The following is a 24,841-nucleotide window of genomic DNA, read 5'->3' as shown; positions in this document are numbered from 1 at the left end:
CAACCCTTTCCGCTTGGAAATGACCTCACTGTGTTGTTTGTGCAGCACCCACAGGGAAGTGGTGGAGCGGCCAAGCTTCCCGGTCAGCTGAGGGTCAAAGTGTGGTTCGGTCTGGCTGCCGACGCCCCACACTTCAACCAGTGCACAGAAGGAAAGCTGTCAGTTTTTGCTGAAACGGTAAGATCTAAGGACCGTGTCACACATTTCGGTCTTTCATGATACAGGCGTGATTTAGGTAATTTGTAAGTGTTTCTTGCATTCATCGTTCGTCGATGTGTGCAGATGTGCATGGTGAGGTTCAGCCGACAGGTCTTTATGTAAATTCGGTTTAAAGCGGTTTAAAATTTTTGGTCGGTTGAGAATCATCCAGTTTATGTGTATTTTACATAGTTTATATGCAACAATTGCTCAAGTCTTACACAATTGAATTTTGCAAGATGCATATGCAAATTTGAGGCTTAATGGATTTTTCACGCAGGTACCACCCATGTATGACTTTTGTATCGCACATACGGCGTAAATATCTCATTGCAAAATTACATAATTGACGCACCAATTTCTAATGAATTACATATAAACAGTGCAAAATTCACACACGGTTCATGTTCTACATTGATTTACGTGTTCTTTGCGTGGCGTATTTGTACTTTTTCTGTGGTTTTAATGTGGTTTATTCTTGATACAACTGTGCAAAGTTCACTTATAGACCACAACTTTTCTCACTTTTCCACATATTTTCACGTATGACCAATTTTCATCTGTGCAAAATGTACGTAGTGGCTGTGTGACACGGCTTCAACTCTGGATTCACGCTGGGAAGAAGTGATGCTAACGTAGATGTTTTTTAAAATAAGTTTATTTATTGACATAAAAACACAGCCAGAATAGTCCATAAAGGCTGACAAATCAAATCAAATCAAATCAAATCAAATCGAATCAAAGTTTATTTGTTTGTAAAGCAAATTTACAACACAAGGTACTCAAAGTGCTTTACATGATGAAATTTAAAAACAAAAGGACAAGACAAACAAATATGTAATTAAAAACCGGCACAATGCCCCCCCCCCCCCCACACACACACACAAACACACATGTACTCAGACAAAAGGATGCAATGTAGAGAGTTGGCTTTGTACTGAGGTTGGGCAAAGGATGTTTTGGGGACAATGTAAAAGGAGTAAAATAAAGGATAAAATAAATTAAAAAAGAAAATAAGTACATAACTAACCTTAGTAGACATATAAAATGTTAAAAGTGACTAAATACATTCAAATGTATAAATACATTGATTCCAAAATTAAAAAAAATAGCTATATACACATACAATTAAATCAAATTCACAAAAAGAGAAAATAAAAATATCCAATAAATTCTTAAATTTCAATTAAAAGCTAAATTAAAAAGGTAGGTTTTGAGCCTTCCTTTAAAAACATGAACAGTCTCTGCGGCCCTGAGGCTCTCTGGGACGCTGTTCCACAGGCGAGGCCCGTAAAAACTGAATGAGGCCTCACCGTATGTTTTTGTTCTAACTTTTGGAAATAACCAAAAGGCCTGTATCAGAGGAACTCAGGGTCCGCGAGGGCTCATACTTTAAAATCATGTCAGATAAATATGAAGGCCTAAGACCATAAAAACATTTGTAAACCAATTAAAAAACTTTAAAATCAATTCTGGATTGGATGGACTCTGGGAATGTTTTTAAGATGATAAAATCATGTTTTTGTTATGTTTTCAATTTGTGGGATACAATTAATCTTAGAGTCAAAAATAACGCCCAGGTTTCTCACACACTGAGAAGTTTTGTAATTTTTTAATTTAGACAAAACTATCTCCCTCTTGTCTTCAGAGCCGATCACTAAAACCTCTGTTTTGTCCTGGTTGAGCTGTAGGAAGTTCTCTGCCATCCATGACTCAATGTCTAAAATGCATTTTAAGAGTTTGTTGAATGACTCTATGTCTAAGTAAAATGCTATGTAAAAGGCATGTAAACATGTAAGTTCGTTTAGTATCTGTGCCTGTAAGAAGAGCTTTTACTCAGTTGATACAAATGTAGCATAAAAAAACCCACTGTTCTCGACCATTAATAAATCAGTCCTCTCACGGTCAAAGTGAGCTTCTAGACTCACAAAGTGGTCCAACCTTTCCTCCTCAGTATGAAAACCAGACTCGCCTTGCCCTGGTGGGCAGCTGGGGGTCAACGGGTTTGACCTACCCCAAGTTCAGCGACATCAGCGGGAGAGTGAAGCTTCCCAAGGAGAGCTTCAAGCCCTCCCCAGGCTGGACCTGGGCTGGGGATTGGTTCATCAGTCCAGAAAGGACGTGAGTAACCCTGACCACTTTTTTTGTGCGTTTCAGTCTTTTCTTTAGATGATTTTCTGGAGGTTTTGGTGAATAAATTCAAATGGATCAGCTGTTTTGTGTTGGAAACCCTTTAGGCTGCTGTTTGACGTGGACGCGGGTCACATGACCTACACGGAAGAGGTGTTTGAAACCCAGATGAGGTTACCGGGTGGTCAGTGGATCGGCATGCAGGAGGGCTACACTGATGTGGTACGAGTGGGTCAGTGCACACAGCATTCAGGATTTTAAGGTACACATAAACAGCCTGTGTTTGTGTGTGTTTGTGTGTGTTTTTGTGTGCGCGTGTCAGAACGGAGAGAAAACGCTGTCAAAAGACGACGTGGAGTGTCCTCCAGGATGGGTGTGGGAGGAAGTGGAGTGGAGCGAAGACCTGAACAGGGCCGTGGATGATCAAGGTAAAATGTCATTTTCAGGTGATTTGGTTCAGGTAGATTAGCAATAAGCTCACAGTGTTAGGAAAGTCTTGTTTGTTTTAGCTCTGTTTAGAAGTGTTTTTTTTCCTTTTAATGCATATTTAAGCATTTCTTTAGCTATTTTTTTGCTCTATTCAATTTTTTTCATGTATATTATTGGGCAAATAAGTTTTACTTGAAATTTGTACATCAGGTAATGTTTTCATATAAGGATATTTCATATAAGATAATGTTTCTATATAAGGTCATTTTTTTGATATAAGGTAGTTTTTGACATGTATGGTAATTTCCAAATCTGATCAATTTTGCCATATTGGGACATTTTCATATAAGTTAACTTATTTCCATGTAAAGTAATTGTTTTTTATGTGAGAAATGTTTGTTTCTGATAAGGTAGTTTTAAATATGGTAAGCCAATTTTTGCCAAAAACTGTAATTCTTGCCACGTAAGGTAATTTTCATGTAATGTTTTTTCTTCCAAATAAGGTAATTTTTTTTAATATAGTATATTTTTTCCCCAATTAAGGTACTTTTTTATATATACACAGTATTTTCTTTCTATGAATTGTAATTTTTTAAAGCTAAATTCATCATGTTTTTTTTTTTTTTTGGGTCTTTTTTATTATATATAGCACACAATTTAACATTTTTGGTTTAACTTAAAGATATGTTGACATTAGTGGCCGCCAGAGCGCGAAACATCTTTGGGGTTCAAAACCGAAAAACCAGAAGATCCTTTTTTAAAACTTTTTCAGATATGCAGTGAGAATTTTCAAAAATGTTGCGAGGTCAGACAGAAAGAATGGTCGTCTCTTTTAGAAAAACTTCCAGAGCACAGTTTGAGATATTTTTATGTGACAAACAAGCGTTTTGATTAGTTCACATCAGAATGTTTAGCTGTTCTCATGTTGGCTTTCAAGTAAAAAAGCTAAAAATAATCTTAGGTTTTCATCAAATCTTGACGTCAGGCAGGAAAGCTCTCAGACCTGTTCACCCTCACAGCGGTTGTGTCTCTTTTTTGTGCTGGTGGGTGTGTGTGTCCAGGCTGGGAATATGGCGTCACCATCCCTCCGGACCGCCGTCCCAAGTCGTGGGTGCCGGCGGAGAAGATGTACCACACCAACAGGAGGAGACGCTGGGTCCGGATGAGGAGACGAGACCTGCAGAAGATGGAGGCTCTCAGGAAGGTAGAACTTCACCAAAACCCAATAAATAGTAAAAAAAAAAAAAAAAAAAAAAAACAGAAACGGAGAAAAATACTGTTTTTAAACCACAGAATATGAGCATTTTAACAAAAAATAATTTTAAGAAACTTTTTTTTATCAGTAGAATCACCTGAAAATTTAAAATACCAACAGAAAAGACTGAGAAAAATGTTTAAAGATGAGGATACATAAATATTCTTTAAATATAACCGTTTTTTTACAATTACATATATATTCAGAAGGGTTTGTTGTCTTATTTTTTATCTTTTTTTCCTTAGAATTTTATAAATTACAATTACTTTTAATTACTAATAAATTAAACAGGTAAAGAAAAACAAAAGTTAAGGCTTACAAAGGAAAAGAATTTGAGTGCATAGAGTTCACATCTGCAGCCACTAGATGGCGGTAAAGTTACACAAATGAGAAAAGAGAAGAGCTTAAGGCCAGCGCTCTTCTACAAGGGTTAAAAAGTTCCCAGTCCCTGTCCTCGCTCTGTTTGTGAGGTTGTTTTTTTTTGTCTTTTCTCAGCAACGTCCAGACGAGATGGAGAAGGAGGGCTGGGAATACGCGTCTCTGTTTGGCTGGAAGTTCCACCTGAAGCCACGGAAGACGGACAGCTTCAGGAGGCGCAGGTGGAGGCGCCGCATGGAGCCACTGGAGAAGACCGGCCCGGCGGCCATCTTTGCTCTGGAGTGCTCGCTGGTGAGGATCGGTTGGGGCGGCGTGTCCTGGCGTCTGCGCGTTAGATCCTCATCGCCTGCGCCGTCCTTCTTCCCCACAGAGCAGTATAGAAGACAAACACGACGACAAGTCGGTCACGACCACGTTTGGAGTCAACAGACCGACCATCTCCTGCTTCTTTGACTGTGAGACGGCGATTCTTCGGCTAACCAACTCTGTCCTCTTCATTTCAATAAAGTTTTGAGTCTGTGTGTGCAGGTGGAAGCCGCTATCATCTGCGCTGCCACATGTATCAAGCCAGGGACCTGCCGGCCATGGACAAAGACAGCTTCTCAGGTAGAGTCCAAGAGCACCACCTAAAAATGGGCTCCTCTCATTTTTACTGTCCTCTTCCAGCCTTAAAATGGAGAACATCTAAAAGTTTTGATATGTTGGATAATAGTCTAATGCTACGTTCTCACCGGATATGTGACTGGGGTAAACACCGTGGTCATGGTTCACTGTGGTCATGGTGTTGACACTAGCGCATGTCCCAACCGTTGGAGGAAGTACAAAATGTCAACACGGTGCAAATCTTGATCCAGACTTTTCTTTTCACAGCTCCATTCTGATATGCGTCCCATCGATCTGATATATGAAAAACTTTGACCAATCAGGTCAATTTTCAACACCCGTTCAATGGACACATGAATGCAAGAGTTTTAAACGCAGAAGCCCCAAACATGCTTTTACTCAGGTTCTTCCATTGGAGGCGGTTGTTTAAACTGGAGTCAGGTGTGAATGTAGGCTTAGACTTCAGTCACGTATTCCAAAATGCTACTGCGGGGCGACCTAAATGCAAGTTTTTCAGCAAAATCGGCAGGTGTTTGCGCTGCATTATATGTAATCAGGGGACAAATTCTTGACACGTGGTGCGGTGGCCGCGGAGGTTTTAAAAAATAGCTCGCATTTTACAATGACTGGACGATTTTTTGACATCGATCAGTGGTCACCCGGGCACATTTGGAGGTCGCGCGGTGGCAGTCTGGTGACAGGCAGGAGGCAGGAAGGCAGCAGCGTGATATTTGGCTGATGGGAGGGTCTACAAAGTCCCCGAAATTGGCCGATTTCAGACTGCCTCCAACTAACCCCCCCCTGCCCCTGTCCCACTGCCACCGTCCTATTGTTAGAAATCATACAGTAGGGTAACGGTGGGGACTCGACGAGGGCTGTTGACATGGCCCGGGGGCCCGGCAATGACCAGACGTCAACCTGGAAATTTCCGCCGCCATGGGTCCAAATGGGGAGATGACATTGATTCTGCACAAAACTCATCATGGCGTTGATAGCACCACAGCGACTCCAAGACCCTGACTCTTGAGGATTTGGTGTTGATGCTAAAAAGACTACAAAGAAGACAGAACATTGGGGGCTACTGGGCGCCTGTCAGTCGGTGGTACTTGATATGGACAGCCGTTGTCCCTGGACATTTACACATCGTCCAATCAGAGCTGATGCTGGCCGACTGGCCTGACTGCTGCCCCCTGCATTCATGACTACGCCAATGACTTTTAAAAAATGGGGCATAAAGACTTGAAGATTGTGTTGATGCCTCGCCTTGAGTGCTGTGTCAGTTGTATTTGTGACCGTGGTGCAACAGAGGAGACCTTCAATATCTGGTTTCAATCCTAGTCATGGAGCATCTCAACAGTCCAGAAACTGAAACGAAATCAATCAGTTTCTGACCGTTCTGTCTTCTCTTTTCCTTCCAGCTTTAAATCTGTAGGATTCAGTTCATTAGGAGTTTGATGAATTCTCCACGATCTTGCAAAGATTAATACATCGGCCATGTCCAAATTCCCTCACTACTTGTTACACTGTATCGTTATTTTTTCGGGGTGGATCTACAATTCATAAATTCAGAGCCCTGGAAACTTCCAAGAACTCTCTGTGAAAGACCAGTCAATGCTCACTAGATTTGTGAATACAGACCATGTACGTTTAGTAATTAATTTGATTTAGACCATTACGATTTGTAATATGAAAAAAAAAAGTATTTAAATTTGTCTCTTATAAATCATCAGAGTTTTTATCATCAGAACACGTTGGACTCATAAATATTTTTTGTAAAATCTTCACATTTATGACGTTATAATTTCAGCAAATGAGTGGCATTTACATACAATAGTGAGCAAATTGCGTTAAAATCCATGGCACTGGATAGCCCCGCCCTATATATTCTTTTAAGGGGAAAAGTAGTGAAGGAATTCAGATGTGGTATTAATTTGACGTTTTCCTTCTAAAAATGTCAAAAGTTTCTTTCAGTAGATGTCATGTGTCGGTTACCTAGAGGTTTGTCACCACCTAGTGGCTGGATTAGGGTTACGGTTAGCTTTCTTAACTCTGTTTATCAAAATGACTTTAGTAGAAAATAAATTTGAAAACAGACAAAAAATATTTTCCTGAAGACATCAATTGAGAATCTATGATGGAAATCAAACAGCTAAAGGTAAAGCAATTAAAAAGGTAGTTACTCATCATGTGCTGTAGTTACTTATCATGTGCTGCCCCCTAGTGTACAGACATCACAACTGCAAAGCGGCTCTCTCGATCTGAACTGGAAAGGTTAACAGAAAATAATAAGAGGAAATAAAAGAGTCTTATCTGTTCTCTAAATTAGAGGGATAAAGTCCGATTTGGCCATATTCAAAATTTATTGAATCTTTATTGAATCTCTGCCTCAAGTGAAAGTAAGGGATTGATGGTGGAAGTCAGAAGACGACAGAAGGTGTTTTCATCACAAGTCCAGCAGAGACAGATGTGATCGATGGGGCGCAGGTTCAGGAGACGGTTAGAAAAAGAGAAGCAAAGAAAAGATTCAAGTAACAAGCTGAAGATAAATCCTAATGTTCTGTCAGCCTCACTAGATTCCTCTACACACCCACACATATACACACGCATACACACACAGGCACGCAGACGCACACACACACACACACACATACACACACACACAGGCACACAGACGCACACACATGCACATGCATGCACAAACGCTCTGTCATGGATGAGTAGTGCTGATGGATGGTTTTCAGTTGTGTGTTAATCTGCCCAATAAACGGCGCCTTGGCGGCCTGTGTTGAGCGCCAGTTTTCTCTCGCCTTCTTTCATCCCGAATCTGGGGAATGTTCAGGACTGAACCATCTCCTCATAGCAGGGGAGGATCAAATGCTAACAAATATTTTTATTGTTTTGATTATCACACGGTGTTCATACGGAGTTTATTGGTTAACCCCTTCTATGAAAATATTGATGGGTCCAAAACCTGGTCCGGGACCAGGAACCGGTCTTGAATGTATTCAGACTGAAAATTTGTTCTGGATTATCGGGGGAAACAAACTCTAGTTCACTTTAAGCGTACCAAGTCTGAAAACCCCATAAGACAAAAGCCTGACTTGAATTTCTAAGACTCCAAATTTGTTTAGACAAAAATTTGAGCTGACTTGTCCAAATTAATGGATTCAGCCAAGTTAACTAACTAAGTTAACTTGCTATACAACCAGAAACCATCCTGGGTAGTTTTAGTTTTAACTATTTGGGGAATGCTTACATTTATTCTTGAGTATCGTTTGCATTATTTTGCAAAAACACAACCTAACACTGTACTAAAAAGGAATACTAATAGTGGCCAGTTTGTAATTGCCACTGGTCTCTAACCAACCTCGGGTCTAACAGGTGCTTGTTACTTCAGATGCCGGTCTCTAATAGGGGTCAGTCTCCATTTAGAAGGTTGTGTACAGGCCTGCAGACGCTGGGTGTCTACGGTGTGTTGTGAGCCAATATGGCAATGGCAGAGAAATGCTCTTTTCATTTAGCATTCAAACTTCGTGCACATTCTGGTGACGAATCTGCACCACATTTTGGGGGTGGATCCTAAATGTTTCCGAGAATGGCGCAGGCAGATAGGTGATACCGAGAGGACGGCTGCAGAAACAAGCAAACCAATTGGCCGGTGGAAGTGCAAAGAAAACGAGCGACGAATTAGAAGAACTGGTTTGAACCGGTCTTCACCAAATTTACCATTTCATGGTAAACACCATGAAACATACGAGTGCATACTTAAATTCAAGGTACTTTATTTGTACTTGCCTTGTTCTTACATGTGGTACGTACCACAAAAGACACCTTTGCACAACATGTAAATACCTAGTAAGTATATTATAAATACCCAGTATGTACCACATAAGTATGAACCAAATAGTACCACCAGGGCTCCAGACTGCGAGCAGTGTGCGTGTGTGAGAGTGTGCGACTGAATTTTACATCCAGTCGCACATGTGCGACCAGTAAATTTGCCTCCCCCACCCTCCGTATTTTTTATACATCAAACGTGGAAGGGGCACGTCAATGATCAATGAAATAATCAATGAGACGCAAGCCACACGGACGCAGGCAGACACATACACTCGCGCACATACTCATGAAACGCTAGCACGTACACTCTCGCGTGATACCTGTCTGTGAGGCGGCCACTGCGTGTGAGAATAGGGAAAGCCACTGTGAGTGGCTAAAATGCGTGGAGGGGGCGGGGCCTAGAGATAATCGAGCGCGCGTAAACATCTGTGGGAAGGAAACTGAGACAAATATCACAACCTGATATGTGCGTCTGAGCTATGGGTAAGCGAACTATTGATTCGTTCTTCCGACCTGCGGCTAGTGTACCAGTGCCAGAGTGTACAGCAGGGGTCTCAAACTCGCGGCCGCAGGCTATTTGCGGCCCCCAAGATGATATTTTGCGGTCCCCGCCTTAATATGAAGGTTTAATGTTACTGCAGCCCGCCAGTTTGTATGAATGACACTTTTTCATCGTCGTGCACGGAGCTGACCAACCAATCACAGTGGGGTATATGACTCTTGGGGGCGTGACAATGACAGGGTTTCAAAGCAGGAAACCTGACAGCCCCCTCCCTCCCCGGGCCACATTAAGAAGTTCCTTACTTTCCTTTTGAACGTATTTATTCGCTCGTAATTTTCTACATACATACAGTCCGTGCTGAACTTTTCTCTGGGCCGCACAGACCCGGAGGAAGGTTTAGGTTTTGGTTACGGCGGCGCATCAAACGGGTTACGGCAGCACACCGCTCCCGTCCCGCGGGAGTCTGGTCAGCTGAGGAGCATAAATGTCCCACACCTACATGCGTGACAGCTAACGGGGCTTGAACTTTAAACACGTGCGGGCAAAAACAACATTAGTTTTAGACACACTGAAAATACGTGGGGAAAATGCAACGATAGACATGTTTGAGATGAACCGGCACCTCGCCTGGATCGTTGGGGAGACCAGGCGGGGGGGCTGTGAGATGAAAGCGAATCTGCAGCAAGACTGAAGGACAACAGTTGGAGTTGTCCTTAACATTCAATTTAGTTTTAATATTCTTCTCCCCCTCAGTATGATCTGTGTTATTATATATTTTATGATTATTTTAATGTTTTGTGATGTATGTAGCCTTTTTTAATGAATTGGTATTTTAAATTATTTTAATTAATCACTCCACTACAAAAACCATCAGGACACATGTCCCATAATGCATTGTTTTGTAGTCTCTAGTTTCCAGCTGTGTCCGGGTAGGTTTGCCCCTTGCTCCCACCCCTTTCTCGCGATATTTTTGTGATGATTGACAGTTGATGTTGGAGCAAAAACCAAAATATATGTCTCACACCAGGTGATCTGTGCAGCGTTGAGTTCACCTGGGTGATCTCAAACACGCTTGTTGTGCATCTTGGCTGCACCTATTTGGTGTCACAAAGATAAATTTCCATCCGTTTTCTTAACTATTTGTACTGTCATGACAGCGATGCTGCTGTCAGTTTACCTGTTGTTGCATCTTCAAAAGTGCAGAATAAAATGTGACACTGAATTTGAAACAGCACATTGTAATTTCTGCATCTATTATTAAAGTATTTATTAGTAATACAGTGGAAATTAGTAGATTTGGTTAGAATGTTGATTTACGGTATGCGCCCCTAAATTTTCTGGTTGCGCCCCTAAATTTTTCAGTTAGGGGCCACTGTGCTCCTAGTGAAAAAAGTTAGTCTGGAGCCCTGACCACATAAATACACAGCAAGCAACATGTAAGTAACCAGTGAGTCCCATAAAAAGTACCATGTAAATACCATGTAAGTACCCAGTAATTTCCATAAAAAGTACCATCTAAGTACCCAGTAGTTACTCAAAAAGTACCATGTATATACCACTTAAGTACACTGTAAGTACTGTACTGTAAAAGAAAGCATTACCAAATATATTTGTCAAAGATAAATTTTGATTTGGCTTTGATTTGAAATGGTTTATTTAAAACAATCAAAGCAAGAATAATGCACAAAACAATACAATCAGCAGTCTTACATTCATACAAAGATGTATCAAACTAATGATAATTAGACATTAAATTAAATATTGCTTGAAAGGGGTGGAAGGAAACAAACTCTTATTACATGATTTATCATTATCCGGTTCATAACTTTTTATCAGATATCTATGCCTTACTAACACAGTTTCAGGTCATTAAGAATCCTTAAGTATCAATAAATCACATGACAAAGATGAAGTACAAAATAATTATGTAAAATAGAGATAACTCTTATCTAGATGTCAACATAGAACATGTAGAGCCATTATCTCATTTTGGGGCTAACGTGAAATTATTCATCCCAACTATTTCTTCTTGTGTGTTCAATTATTTAAACTAAATGTTTTGGTTCAAATGTCATGTCTTAATTGTTTTTACATTTCTAATTTGGTTTATTTCGTATTATTGACTTCTTTTGTTTTGGTTCGGAGTAAGGCTTCTCCCCGGTGGCGTTTACGTCCTGCTGCTGTTGCTGCTGCCTTCCCTCCACCCGCTCACACAGACATGCACAACCCTGCAGGCTGTTTGTTTTCTGTTTATGGGAGCTAATGGGCTGTGGGGAACGTACGGGAATTGAACGGGTCACCCTGGTTGGTGCATGTGTACGGTATACATGTGTGTGTAAACTGCAGGGTTAATTGAGGGGCTGGTGGGAAAATGCAACCTAACTTCTGTGTACGCTGATGCTAACGGCTCCACAGAGACTCATTATTCTGCCTGAAACAACAAACTGTGTCTGTGAGAGTGGACGGACGTGTGAGCGTTGGGCCTCTGCTGCAGACACTGGAAGTTATGAGCTTTAGCATTGAGGCCACAGGCTGCAAACTGGAAAAACACACTTTTGAAAGTGGCATTCCCAGCTATTAAAGGTCTTAATGTTATGGTTTAGGATGGTAATATAGACAGCATAGATGCATTAAGATTTTCTGTCAAATCCCACAATCTCTGTAGGTGCTACACATTTTAATCATTTTTTTATAAATGAAAAATTAGTTGAATAAAAATGTTGTTTTTACACAAAACGCCTTTTTAAGCAAAAATTCTTCTAATGTCCTCATAAAGGATATCAATGACAAAAAAAATACACATCATAAAACTAATCTGTTTGTTGAATGAACAAAATTAAAAAATGGTAAACAAACATAACTCCATCATACTGTGTTTCACACATTTAACTATCTGCTTGTAAAAACAGAATGTAGTCAGAGCTTTAAGGTAACATGCTGGCTAGTTGAAACTAAGCTAGTTCAGCTTAGAGATGATGTTCTTTCTATTTTTAAATACATTTGAAAGTGAACTTGAGATGTAGCCACATATAACTGTTTTAGTAATCAATCATTATTTTAATCTTCTTCAAATATTTACCTGGTTAAATAATATTATAACCTTCAAACCTGGGTCTACATGTTTTAACCAATTAACACCTCAAAAAGTGCACATAGTGACATTGACATCTTTACTTACTTTCTCGTTTGATTTCCCATTTCTAATCTTGTCTTTTTTCCTTCTCACAATGGTGCACAAGCAAAAACAATGTTTAATAATTCACTTCCTTTGAGGCTTTTTTATTTGGAGCAAATTTTCTAATTTGCAGCATTTGTTTTTTATTTGAAACCCAACATTATTTCTTTGTATTTGTAGAATTTCTTTATTTGCACCACTATTTATTTTTATTTGCAACATTATTTATTTTTATTTGCATTAGCATTTCTTTTTATTTTTAGCATTTCTTTTATTTGCAACATTATTTATTTATTTTTGCAGAATTTTCTTTCTTTTTTTTTGCACAGATATGGTTTTTGTACTGCATCTTGGCCACCATATTTAGAGATTTAATGGTTTATTTACATAAAGATAAAGACACTACAAGCAGCTGAAATGAGCTTCCTCCACAGGGTGGCTGGGCGTACCCTTAGGGATAGGGTGAGAAACTCGGTCACCTGCGGAGCGCTCGGAGTAGAACCGCTTCTCCACATAGAAAGGAGCCAGTTGAGCTGGCTCGGGCATCTTGTCCGGATGTCTCCTGGACGCCTCCGTGGGTAGGTGTTCAGGGAATGTCCCAAGAGGCCCTGGGAAAGACCCAGGACACGCTGGAGAGACTACGTCTCTCGGCTGGCCTGGGAACGCCTCGGGGTCCCCCCAGAGGAGCTGGAGGAAGTGGCCGGGGCGGGGGAAGTCTGGGCATCTTTGCTTAGACTGCTGCCATCGCAAACCCGTCCCGGATAAGCGGAGGAAGATGGATGGATGGAATAAAGACACATGCAAATATTGAATTATGGATTCTCCATATTTCCTACTCAAACAGTGAAGCAGTTTACAAAAAGCAATCCAACGTGGATTATTTAGTAAAAAGCAGTTGTACCATAGAGCTATCATTTTTACCCCAGTGTAGTATTGTAGATCCGTGTTTTTTAACTTGTGTGCCGCGAGAACATGTGGTGTGCTTCAGGAAATTATGCTTTTTTTCTGATCTAAAACACATATATCGTTACGTATATATAAGCTCTGTGTTCATACAAAAAACGCACAGGTTTCACACTGAGGGGTTTATGGAGCTCTTCAATATAAACCAGTGATGAAAGTCTTCCGGGAATTCCCGGAAATCCGGGTTTTTGAGCAAACCGAACGTACTTTCCGGGAAATAAAGACCTGATCTCTACGGACAAATCGCTTTCCGGATTAAAAAATGGTCTGAAATCAGCTAATTTTAGCTTTATTTTCTATATTTCTCCGCAGATCGCTTCCTCTATGGTCGTGGCCATCTCTCGTCTTCCCGGCCTAATTGACCAATGACGGGACGTTTTAGTTGCTTTCGGATGCGTCGACGGGTCTGATTGGCTCTGTCTGCACCACGTGGTCAGCGTGACTTGCTTCCCTAGAGACCAAAACTGGCGGACCCACGCTAAACTTTCACAAACACATCTGAAGAGTTTGCGATAAAATTTGTGTTAAAATAATGGCAGGCATCGTCATTATTGAGCGTGGTCACGACCTCAGTTGTGAGAAGACGATAAAAAACAAATTGAAGTGGTCTTGGCTGGAAAAAAAAGATTTTTAAGGTAGTGTAGGTCAAATACTTTTTTGTGTAAAATAATCTCAAAACCACATTTTGAAATAATTTCAATTTTAGTTTTGAGTTTCAGTTTTTATTTTGAATACATTTCTTTATCTAATTTATTTGTATTTCCTAATTACCATGATTTAGTTCAGTATAGTTGACATTAATTATAAGTATTTGATGGTTTGGACCCGCACTCCCTTAAAAAATAATGTTTACAATGTTTAGCTTAGTTTGTATGTTTGTTTTGATATTTCCCAGATTACTTAGTATTGGTGTTAAAGAATTGATGTATTATGTTATAGAATTATAGTTTAAAGCAGATCCCATATTTTGATGTAATTATAGTTTGAGAAAACAGTGCAAGTGGATGTTGTACATCAGTCATTTCTAAAGCAGAAATAATGTATAAATAACTGAGGTATTTTCATAGAATATCATAGTTACTGGTGTTCTTTTTGCCATTTGGGGCTTTGATGTTACTATATTTTAGCAATTGTATGTTTTGCAGCTTTAAGGAAAAGCGTAGATTGTAGGATTGTGTTACTTTGAGCAATTTTCCAAATTCTTTTTTAGGACCAGCAAGTCCTTAATGGAGAGTCAAACTAGGGGTTTGAATGACAAATCATGATGCTCCAATTAGTCTTAGTTTCTTGATAAAGAAGTGAATAACTAGCTGCCAGAATGCACCAGAATGCATCTAAGACCACGTATTTTTCCAAAATTTCGCTCTGTGCCCGCCATATCGCTCAAAGAAAAGTTCAGGGATTTTTTCCTTACCTGACTTTCATCACTGATAAACACAGCAGATCTTTTAGGTTACATACAATTCCAACTGGGGGGAAGAATAACTATCTGGGATCACTTATAACTAATTTAGTTGGATTATTATTGAAAACTATTGCAACTTTTCGGAAAAACAGCTTCAACTTCAGGCTTTTTGTGGCTAAACTATTAAAGAAAATGCACATGAGATGGTGGAGCGCCTGTACATTAATATAGATGACAGTTTCTTTTCTCCGTTTTTGTGCCTTGTGATTTTTGTCAAGCATACAGTGTACCTTGGCCTTGAAAAGGGTTGAAAAACACACGGGTCTAGATAAAAGTAGTGTTTGAGATCTTCATAAATTTTTTCTTTGTAGATCCGTACGCCATTGTGTCCTTCCTCCACCAGTCCCAGAAGACTGTAACCATCTGCAACACACTCAACCCCATCTGGGACCAGACACTCATCTTCTACGAGGTGGAGATTTTTGGTGACAATGAGGCGACGGCAACTACGCCCCCCAGTGTTGTTGTGGAGTTATACGATCAGGACACATATGTAAGGATGCGTGTGGCGTTCCATGGCTGCCATTAATTGAATGAGCGCAAAAACCACTGAGAGAGTGTGTTCAGAAACTGAGTTTGCGAACCTTACAACTGCGCAAGCTCAATGCTAACCGAGTGATCCCGCATTTTACAACTGCACGGTTACAATCGTAACTAAGCGGCGCTCCTGCGCGCTAGATGGGTTTGTGGGCAGTGTTCAAAGGGTGTGTTTGTCACTTGGGGGCGGTAACATTTCTTGTTGATCTGATTGGCCGAATTTGTTCAATCTGGCGAGGCAGCTGAGCGGGACTTTCATTTTTTTAGAGGCATAATAGATAAAAAACGACGATGTAACGTGGATTAAAACGTTAAGGAACGGCTAAGAACAAGGTAAGGAAGCGGGTTTTTTTTTTGGAGCTGTAAGTTTTTCTCATGTGAAAATCACTTCATTAGGTAAATATACTATGCTTTAGTTAGCCCCAGACAGAGCTACTACGTAACTCAAAGTGCAGGAAGCGTATATTAGCATGTGGCTAACAAATACTAACAATGAAGCAGCATCTCACTGTTGTTGGTCTAATGTTGATCTATTTTCGTTAATTCCATAATCTTTACTTCTTTCGGGTCTGTCATTTCCAGACCTGGGAACAGAAATCAGAAGACAAGTAAGACACTCATGTAACAAATAAACCAACAGATATAACTGTAAAAAAATAATTATAAATGAAACAAAATTTGAAGCCAATAATTAAAAATGAAGCAGTAAAACGAAGATTAATATTATATACTACATGGGTGAGATGCTGCTTCATTGTTAGCATTTGTTGGCCAAATGCTAATACACGTTTGCTGTACTTTGAGTTGCGTAGTAGCTCTCTCTCGGGCTAACTAAAGCATACATGTATATTTACCTAATAAAGTGATTTTCACATGAGAAAAACTTACAGCTCAAAAAAACCCGCTGCACTTTCCTACCTTGTTCTTGGCCGTTCGTTAACGTTTTAATCCACGTTACATCTGCCGTTTTATTTTTCTATTAAAGCCTCTAAGAAAATGAAAGTCCCGCCCCGCTGCCTCGCTGGATTTGACATGCGAATTTCGGCCAATCAGATCAAGTGCAGCTGTAAAATGCTGCGTCACTCGGTTAACGTTGCACGGTTGTACGGTTCGCTCCACTCAGTTCCTGAAAACACTCGCTCAATTATCTTGACAATACCAACTTGGGTTGTGCTGCAAACCCTCAGGGAGCAGATGAGTTCATGGGTCGCTGCGTGTGCCGGCCCTCCCTGTCACCGTCTCCCCGCTTGGCCTGGTACCCCATTCAAAGAGGAGATAAGAGCGCCGGCGAGCTGCTGGCGGCTTTCCAGCTCATTCGCAGGGAGAAGGTCAGCGATTTGTTGGTTTTCTTTCTCTTGATGTTCACTTTGTGTTTAGCCCATTCCCATAAGATCTTGGTGCGCCCTCTGCTGGCTTCTGTGTGACATAGATCAACAGCTATCTTCTAAAATGAATAGAGAATTTCCTAGATTGGACGGATGCTGCACATCTGGTATTTTTACAATCCTCTGAAGACAGAAATGCACGTTTTCTGTTTACAGCCTTCAGTTCATCACATTCCAGGACAGGAGGTCAGTATAAGAAGGAACAGTTTGGTCAGGCGGTGCAGACGTTCAGCCTTAAAAATCAGACGTATCTCATCTTCAGGGTGACGTGATTGGCTCCGCCCACGTGCTCGATGAGGTAAAACCACACTGGCTGCAGTTCTACTTTCCTAAAGTAAAAACATGTTTTATTTAAATTAATATGATGAGATGAAGGTTAAAACTTTTACACTTCTTGTTTGCACAATGTTTTGTTTTTTGCTTCAGTTTTAATAAATGGGTGAACCCTTTTATCTAAAATCAAAATGTGTTTTTCTGATACTTTGCCCTTCAAAATAAAGGACTAAAGCTGATTTTCGTGTAAATAAAATTAAATTCATCTCCAATTCTAAGCAGAATTGAAGGTAAAGAACATCAGATTTCTTCTTCTCTGTGGTTATTTTTTGCTCATTTCACCTTTTTTTTCTCTCTCTCTTGCTTTTCCTCACTTTTGCCTCTGCAGCTGATCTTTGCCGGATTCCTCCCTGAAAACCTGCAACATTTGGTACAAAATGGAAACACACATACTCGCTTAACCACACCCACACAACCCCATCCCAGCATGTCGGCCACGAACGGCCAGAGATCCAAAATTGTACTCGAATAAGAGTAAAGTTACTTCAAGACATTATCAGTGTAGCAGTTCATAAAAAGCACAATTAGAGATCTAGGATTAACAAAGCATCATCTAAAACAGATTGGAGTTGATGCATAAAAGTCCAACTTACAGCTGAAACAACTTTAACTAAAACATAAAAATAATTGAAATGAGTCATGATTTCTGTGATCACTTAGTCCAGGGTTTGTATGGTGGCTTAATAGAGCAAAATTTATTTTAAGTCGAGGAAGCTTCTCGGTGCCCTTCTCAAATTTACAGTAGATGCTTTTCATGGACAAAAGTAATCAGAATAAACGCCTGATCCTGTAAACACGCCTTTCGGAAAACCTCGATCAGACTCATTCGAACCAAATTTTCGTTCCAATGGAGATGGGTGGGTTACGCCGGTTGTTGATCCAATCGTGTTGCAAATAAACGGTTTCTTCCCGTCGTGGGTCACTCCTACGCTGGTTTAGGCCGTGCATAGAGGCCGTGCAAACGTGTTGGAGCAGGAACAGGACCGGCCAGCTTGGTAGCTTCGTGTTTGCGGGGTGGAGGTTGTTTTGTTACGGTGGGCGACCCAGAGGAGGCTTCGGACCACAGTCCGTCCGTCCGGCTGCTCTGCGTGAGCGACTTTAAATTTGTCCTATCAAAATGTACGTTTTTATTAAAAGAAATCATCTTTTGTTTTTTGTAAAATGTACATTTGTTTTGATTCAACGTACATTTTTTACCTGAAGTGTAAGTATGTTTGGCTCTCTTCAGCCACCGTAGTTTTATAACTCTTTTCAGATTATTCCTAGGATGGACCAACCAAAAAAAAAAATATATACTTCGTAGACGCCAAAGTAAACTGTTGGTGGCTGATAATTAGAGAACACATTTTTTTAATTTCTTTTTACCCCCTGTGGTACGGTGGCCCTGAAGTCCAAATCACATCAACAAATAACTCGACGCATTTTAAAAATCCCAACAGCAGTTTAAAAGGCAAAGGAAATAATAATTAAAAAAAAACAGAAAACAACATTTGAGAAACAAAAAGTAAAAAACTAAATATGAAAAAAACATTTCGGAAATCAAGTCATTTCCAGAAAACAAAATGAAATGTTAGAAAAGAGGAAACACAATGAGAAACAGGGCAGTTTGATTGAATGATGAGATGCAGCATCGCTTCACGCTTTCCAGTTTAAATGATGGACAAACGTCACAGATGTCCCATAGGGACGACCTTTGCAGCTTTCTTGTTGTGTTTTGTTTTTTTCAATCTTAGTTTGTTTTCCGGAATTGCATTATCTTATTTTTTCAGAAAGTATATTTTCTGGTAAAAACGTTTGTTTCTGCTTGTTTCACTTTAGTTTCTGGAATCTTGTTATATTTTCTAAAATTGAATGCTGTTATTTTTTTATTTATTTTTTTTGATCTGATTTGTTGATGTGATTTTTACCTCAGGGCCACCGTACTGAGGATGCTGAAGGTCAACGCACTAACAGTGAAATTCTGACCAAACATTTAGCCGTTTTTGCAGTCAAAGTGGATCATCTCAGCATGTTTGTTTGTAGAATTTAAACTAATAAACAAGTCAAACGTTAACAGCATGTTTGCTTGGAATCTTCTTAGGCTTTGTGTGAAGCTGCTTCACCAGAGTTTTTATTCTGTTTTTGTGTTTGAACTTAAGTCAGTGAGCCAGAAGCAGCACCATGACTCACTTCCTGCTGTCTTGTGTTTCACCTCTGTGCTCAACGGCGCTCCTGCTGGAAGCCCGAGGAGTCGGACCTGCCCTACCTGCCTCCTCAAAGAGAACCCGACGTCTTCATGGTTCCTCAGGGAATCAAACCCGTTCTGCAGAGAACTGCCATCGAGGTACCGCTCCCCCTAGAACTTCCTCACAGACCCCGTCGACCATAAAAAAAATGACCTTTTGAAACCCCCTTTAAGATTCTGGCCTGGGGCCTTCGCAACCTGAAGAGTTACCAGATGGCGAGCGTGAAGTCTCCGAGTCTGCAGGTGGAGTGTGGCGGCATCATGATCCAGAGCTGCGTCATCCACAACGTGAAGAAGAAGCCCAACTTTGACATCAACACGCTCATCCTCGATGTGGTGAGACCTGAGAACCCAAAGCCAGGCGCCGCAGCCACTGGTCAGACAGTCCATCTTTATCAGTTAAAGTTGATCAGAAAAGCCTTTTCCACCTCAGCAGCTTTTCCACTCACTTCACTCCTCTGCCAGTCAAACCCTGAATGGAGGACATTGATCTCTGGAGCTTCATGTTCATTATGACAGCTATGACCAGATCATGCAATTTGGTGAAATTGAAGAGAACAAAGCTTATTCTGCTAAAAGCAGGAGCTCAAAGTTCATGTTAACCACGTGACGGTCTTATTGTTTCAGCGAGTCACCAAAGATGTCAGCTCCCTCAGCACACCCTGGATACCCCGGCAACGATGTCAATTCAAATATTTATAAACAGTTCTGGGGAAAATAAATGCCACCGAAAATTAAGATGTTTATAAAAGTTGCGATGAATTCAAACAATGCACCAAAAAGTTCTGAAAAGTAGGCAAGAAGAAGTGTAAACTTTAGGTCTGTTTGTAAAGCTGCTGTTCTTGTTATAAGCCTGTGAGTGCTGTGGCATGTGGGAGGGGCCTATTGTAGCACCCAGTGTCTGTTAAGAACAGCAAAGAAAAAATGTCTTTGTTTTTTTCTAGTTGTCTTACGACACGTCAATGACAATCGACATATTGGGCGCCCCTGATTTGGAAGTTTTACAAACTAAATGTTGAAACAAATCAGCATTTATTTTTTAAAGTGATGTTAAAAGGAGGATGCAGCACCCCCTACTGGCAGTAAGCTGTAACTTCATATTTTACTAATATATTTTTCACAATTTTTTTAGGCAACAAACACTAAAATTTGTCCACATTTCCAGTTTCTTGATGAGTCCTCAAATATTTTACTTAAGAAATACATTAAAAAATGCAAAAAAATGTTGCTTATCAATAAAAGTTGTTTTAAATTTTCTTAATTTGACAAAAAAGTTAACTAACACAACAACTTTTAATGACTGCTCAATTTAGAATCTCCAAGAAATCTCCAAGCACGCTGAAGGCCAAGAACATCAGAAAAAGTCACACGTTTGATGGATGATCTGCGTTGTCCGTGCGACACAACTGAGTCTGTTGTTCTTTTCCTCTATAGCTGCTTTAATAATAGAAATACTTTATTTTAAAAGACTGATTGGGACCGCTGAAATGGAGCAGAGGTTTTTACCAAAGCCAAATCGGTTTGTAGATCCATCCTCAGGGCGAAGGCGGAGTCAAACTACCACTTACAATAAAAGTCTACGTAAACCCGTATATGTGCGCATTTTGGGCTTCCGTGTTAAAAACTTTTGAACGTGTTGAACGTTAAACCAGCTGAACTTGAACCAATCAGGGGCTCGGATGTGGCAGTGACGAATGGATGGCGTCCCCTTTTATTCATGGAAGTGCCAACTGCTTGAAATTGAGAATTAATATTTGCCGTTAGCGCCCGGTCGTAATGCTATGACACCAAGCCTATTAGGTGTGTATGTAGCATCACAATAGTCGAAAAAGTGTTAACACTGGAGCTAGAACTAGGGTTCAATCAGCGTCTTAAATTGTTCTTTACACAGAGTTGTCACCTCCAGATTGGCCGCTCAACCAAAAGAAGAAGCGATCAATTTCAGTCCGTCAGCCAACCAGCAGAAGGTCAAAGCTACCTGACCTGTTTCTCTTCACAGAGACTTCCTCAGGAGGAGCTCTACATGCCCCCCATCGTCATCAAAGTCATCGACAACCGTCAGTTTGGGCGGAAGCCCGTGGTCGGTCAGTGCTCCATCCGGCTGCTGGAGGACTACCGGCGCTCTCAACAGGAGGAGCAAGCTCTGCTGGAGGGAGAGGAGGAGGAGGAGGAGGAAGAGGAGCAGTGGCGACGTGAGACAGAAACGGTGGATGGAGTGGAGGAAAAAACAACTTTGGACTGAAGCACTTAATCCACTGTTTGTGTTCCAAGGTGATTCGTCTCGGCCAACTTCTGGGGAGATCTTCATCGATGTTGATGACGAGGAGCCGCTGGTCCCAGACCAGGTAAAACATGAAGGAGGCACCCCAAAAAATGCAGAATTATTATTATAATTATGATGAGTCATTTATGCAAATAAAAAGGGTCACCAACACTTTTTCTTTTCTACAAATGTGATTTACTGGTCAATTGTCATGCCAACCTAGCAATGTCAACAAGTTCCTTCAAAATAAAACAACAGAAGAAAATTATATTTTTACATCTGCTCCTTCTACATCACCGCAGCAACATAAGATGACAACAGCAACCAATAATAATAAGACTAAAAACAGTAAATCTTAAAGAAAACAAAACCAATCCAAGTCGCCAGTCTACAGTTTGACTTAACCTGAAATATTCTCGGAAGTGAAAACCTCCATCTATCTATATCCTTTTCCTCAACTAAATTCAGTTTTCACTCATTTTCTTTCCAAATATTGCTTCCTTTGATCTTCTATTTTCCCATTTTCTCATTTCTTTATGTAAAGAAACCTAAAACTCTATTTATTTATTTATTTATTTATTATTTCTTCATTGTTTTTCAACATTCTCCTGACCAGCGACATTTCAAATATGTCTTTTGCAGAGTACATACCTCCATCTGAAAATCTCCCAACCACTCCATAACCTCCTCTTGGTATCTCCAGAGGACATTTAGGGCTTGTTGGTGATTCCAAACTTGAAGGGGTGGGGCTCTGGGAGTTGTAGTTTTTGCCGAATTAAAAAAAAAATTTGACTTGACGTTTTTTTTCTTTGGTAGTCAAGAATTAAACTTGTTTTTTTATTGTCACTTCCCACTTTTCTTTCAAGGTTCTCCTTTTACTCCAGTTCTCCTTGAGGTCTTTTTATTGTCCCTCTGTAGGTCCTTTTACTATTTTTTCCTTCTTTTGTTGGTATTCTCTCATAAGTCTTTTGTTGTCGTGCTACGTTCACACTGGGCATGTAGGACGCACATTCAGCAGACGGTGTGGTTCACACTAAGCAAGGAGTTTCATATTTTACTTTTTCCACAGTTGGAAGAAGTTTGGTGCCAAATGTCAAAGCGGTGCAAATCTGGTGAATCTTGCTCCGAGCTTTTTCTTTCAAAGCTCTATTCCATCAATGAAAGACTTGGCGAAATGGAATTCCGACCGGACACAAACTGCACTTACAAAATATTCCTCCATGATCAGTTTTCAAACGGTTGAAACTACGCTACCCATGCATCACTACCGAATCCAAGTATTGGATCAACTATTTTAACTTTCAATGTTCATTCAATGGCTGTGCGTTTTTGTGCGTAAAGCTGTCGTAGAAACTTGTGTAGCTATAAGTGAGCACGAGTTTGAACGCGGAAGCCCGAAATTAGATTAGATTCATCTGTATTTTTATTACACATGGACAGGTACAAGGTAATGAAAACAGTCTGTCTCTAACCAGGGTGCAACAAGCTGTGAAGTGCAGGCTATAAACATAATAATATAGGTTGAATATGCATATAGATATGAGTCAGATATGAATACAATAAACAGGATAGTACTAAGATAAACATTAATGTGCAGATTTACAGGTAGGCTGATTAGACATTTTGTTAGAAATGTTCTCATTCTTTGTTTTTTTTATGTTATGTTTTCAAGATGTTACTATTTTTATTTCTATATTGTTTCCTTGCTGACTTGTTAATGGCATGTTGGAAAAATAAAATCCAAACTGAATTAAAAAAAAAAATCAATACATTTACAGATATAAAACTATATTTGCTTTTACAGACGGGTGCATTTACAGTATCGCGCGTCAGGTACATGAAATGCGCATATATAGGCGTTTACATAGACTTTTCATTGGTTGCTTGAACGCCTGTTGCAGTGGCCGGTGTGAACGGAGCGCATGTTTGCTGTAGATCCTTGGATCGATCTCCAACAGGTTCTCCTTTAACGGGTCCTAAAACCTGTTCCTTCAGTTAATTTCATGTGTTCGTCAGGAGAAGATCTTTGAAATCTTCCTTCTTGTGGTTCTTTGATCGCTCGCCTCCTCTGGGATGCTTTTGTCATCTTTAAGTCATCTCTGGTATTTCTTGAACTTTTAATTGCTCCGTGGATCCTACCCGCACCCCCCAGCTCTGAAGGCCTCAGCGGTAATCTCACCCCGACCCAAACAAACCTCATCTCACTAAAACAATGGTTGACGTTTCTTTGGTTCCTATTAAAACCCCCCCGTCGTTGTCCACGTTGGGTGTTGAAATGGGAGTTCACTTCCCAACGTTAACAGCCTCTTCCAATTAAAGAGCCCCAACATGAAAACCGCAGCGTGGGCGCAATAACGCCAACCCAACCAGCTGGTAAATCTGTGGCGACGGATGCTTCCAGAGGGAGGAACCTTTTCATTTGACGACCAATGTGAAGCAGCCGGTCCCCAACCTCAGAAAGAAGCCGCAACGTTTAATGTATTCAGTTATGATGCAGCTGTACAAATGCTGTTCCTGTTCTTTAATTTGTTTTCTCGATTGTTCCCTTCAGGAATTACCCAAAAAACCAACAACCTTTACTTAGTTAATATATCAATTCATTTCAAACACTGTAGACGAAACAGAAATGGAAAAAGTTTTGCTCTTTTCCTGCATTCAGATGATGCAAAGATTCGTCAGAGTATCCAGGAGGCCAACTTCTTCCTGTGTTTACATGTCCTCGATGTTTTCTCCGTCATCAACATAGTTTTTGGTTCTTCATCGTTTTGGGCGGTGACCACCTGCTCCAAGCTACGCTGACTCTTCATTCCTTTTTTTCTCATTGGAGACCATTCCGTTTAGACACGAACGATGTGTCTGACCGTCATCCATGCAAAGACCAACATTTGTTTGATGAGGTTTGAGGTCCGTTAGCAGTTCTTGAACTTTCTACTCATCCAAACAGGTCTTTATGAAACTTTGTTGGGTTGTTCTATCGTCATGCTGCCATATAAAAGTAGGGTGGGTACCAAAACTCTGGGCCAAGGTGCTACCGACAGATTTGGTAGTTTTGGTGCCGTGTACAAAGGTAGATTTAAGTGCTTTATTTCAGGGCTTTAGTACGGACATGTCAATTGTATCGTTTAGAGTTTTGCTTTACAATTCCAGCCAATCACATTTGT

The 24,841-nt window shown here is 40.3% G+C and overlaps 1 protein-coding gene across 7 annotated transcripts in view; it reads left to right on the top strand.

Annotated features, from left to right (window-relative positions):
- dysf (dysferlin, limb girdle muscular dystrophy 2B (autosomal recessive)) overlaps positions 1–24,841 on the top strand; it is a 110,081-nt gene that overhangs the window by 40,979 nt on the left and 44,261 nt on the right. For all 7 annotated transcript variants that reach the window (XM_011487299.4, XM_078935739.1, XM_020711503.3 and 4 more), the window contains 17 exons: positions 46–177; positions 2,153–2,319; positions 2,436–2,550; positions 2,651–2,756; positions 3,819–3,961; positions 4,508–4,681; positions 4,761–4,845; positions 4,919–4,996; positions 15,250–15,431; positions 16,663–16,803; positions 17,017–17,046; positions 17,123–17,158; positions 17,522–17,563; positions 19,415–19,516; positions 19,592–19,753; positions 21,417–21,609; positions 21,689–21,762. In XM_011487299.4, the coding sequence (XP_011485601.1) occupies positions 46–177; positions 2,153–2,319; positions 2,436–2,550; positions 2,651–2,756; positions 3,819–3,961; positions 4,508–4,681; positions 4,761–4,845; positions 4,919–4,996; positions 15,250–15,431; positions 16,663–16,803; positions 17,017–17,046; positions 17,123–17,158; positions 17,522–17,563; positions 19,415–19,516; positions 19,592–19,753; positions 21,417–21,609; positions 21,689–21,762 (1,962 nt within the window). The remainder of the gene's footprint in view (positions 1–45; positions 178–2,152; positions 2,320–2,435; positions 2,551–2,650; positions 2,757–3,818; positions 3,962–4,507; positions 4,682–4,760; positions 4,846–4,918; positions 4,997–15,249; positions 15,432–16,662; positions 16,804–17,016; positions 17,047–17,122; positions 17,159–17,521; positions 17,564–19,414; positions 19,517–19,591; positions 19,754–21,416; positions 21,610–21,688; positions 21,763–24,841) is intronic.

The sequence above is a fragment of the Oryzias latipes genome, chromosome 18 (assembly GCF_053564925.1).
Source record: "Oryzias latipes strain Hd-rR chromosome 18, Olatipes_Hd-rR_3.1".
Lineage (NCBI taxonomy): Eukaryota > Metazoa > Chordata > Actinopteri > Beloniformes > Adrianichthyidae > Oryzias > Oryzias latipes.
Note: the sequence above shows the minus strand (reverse complement) of the source record. Positions and strands in the feature narration are given on the sequence as shown.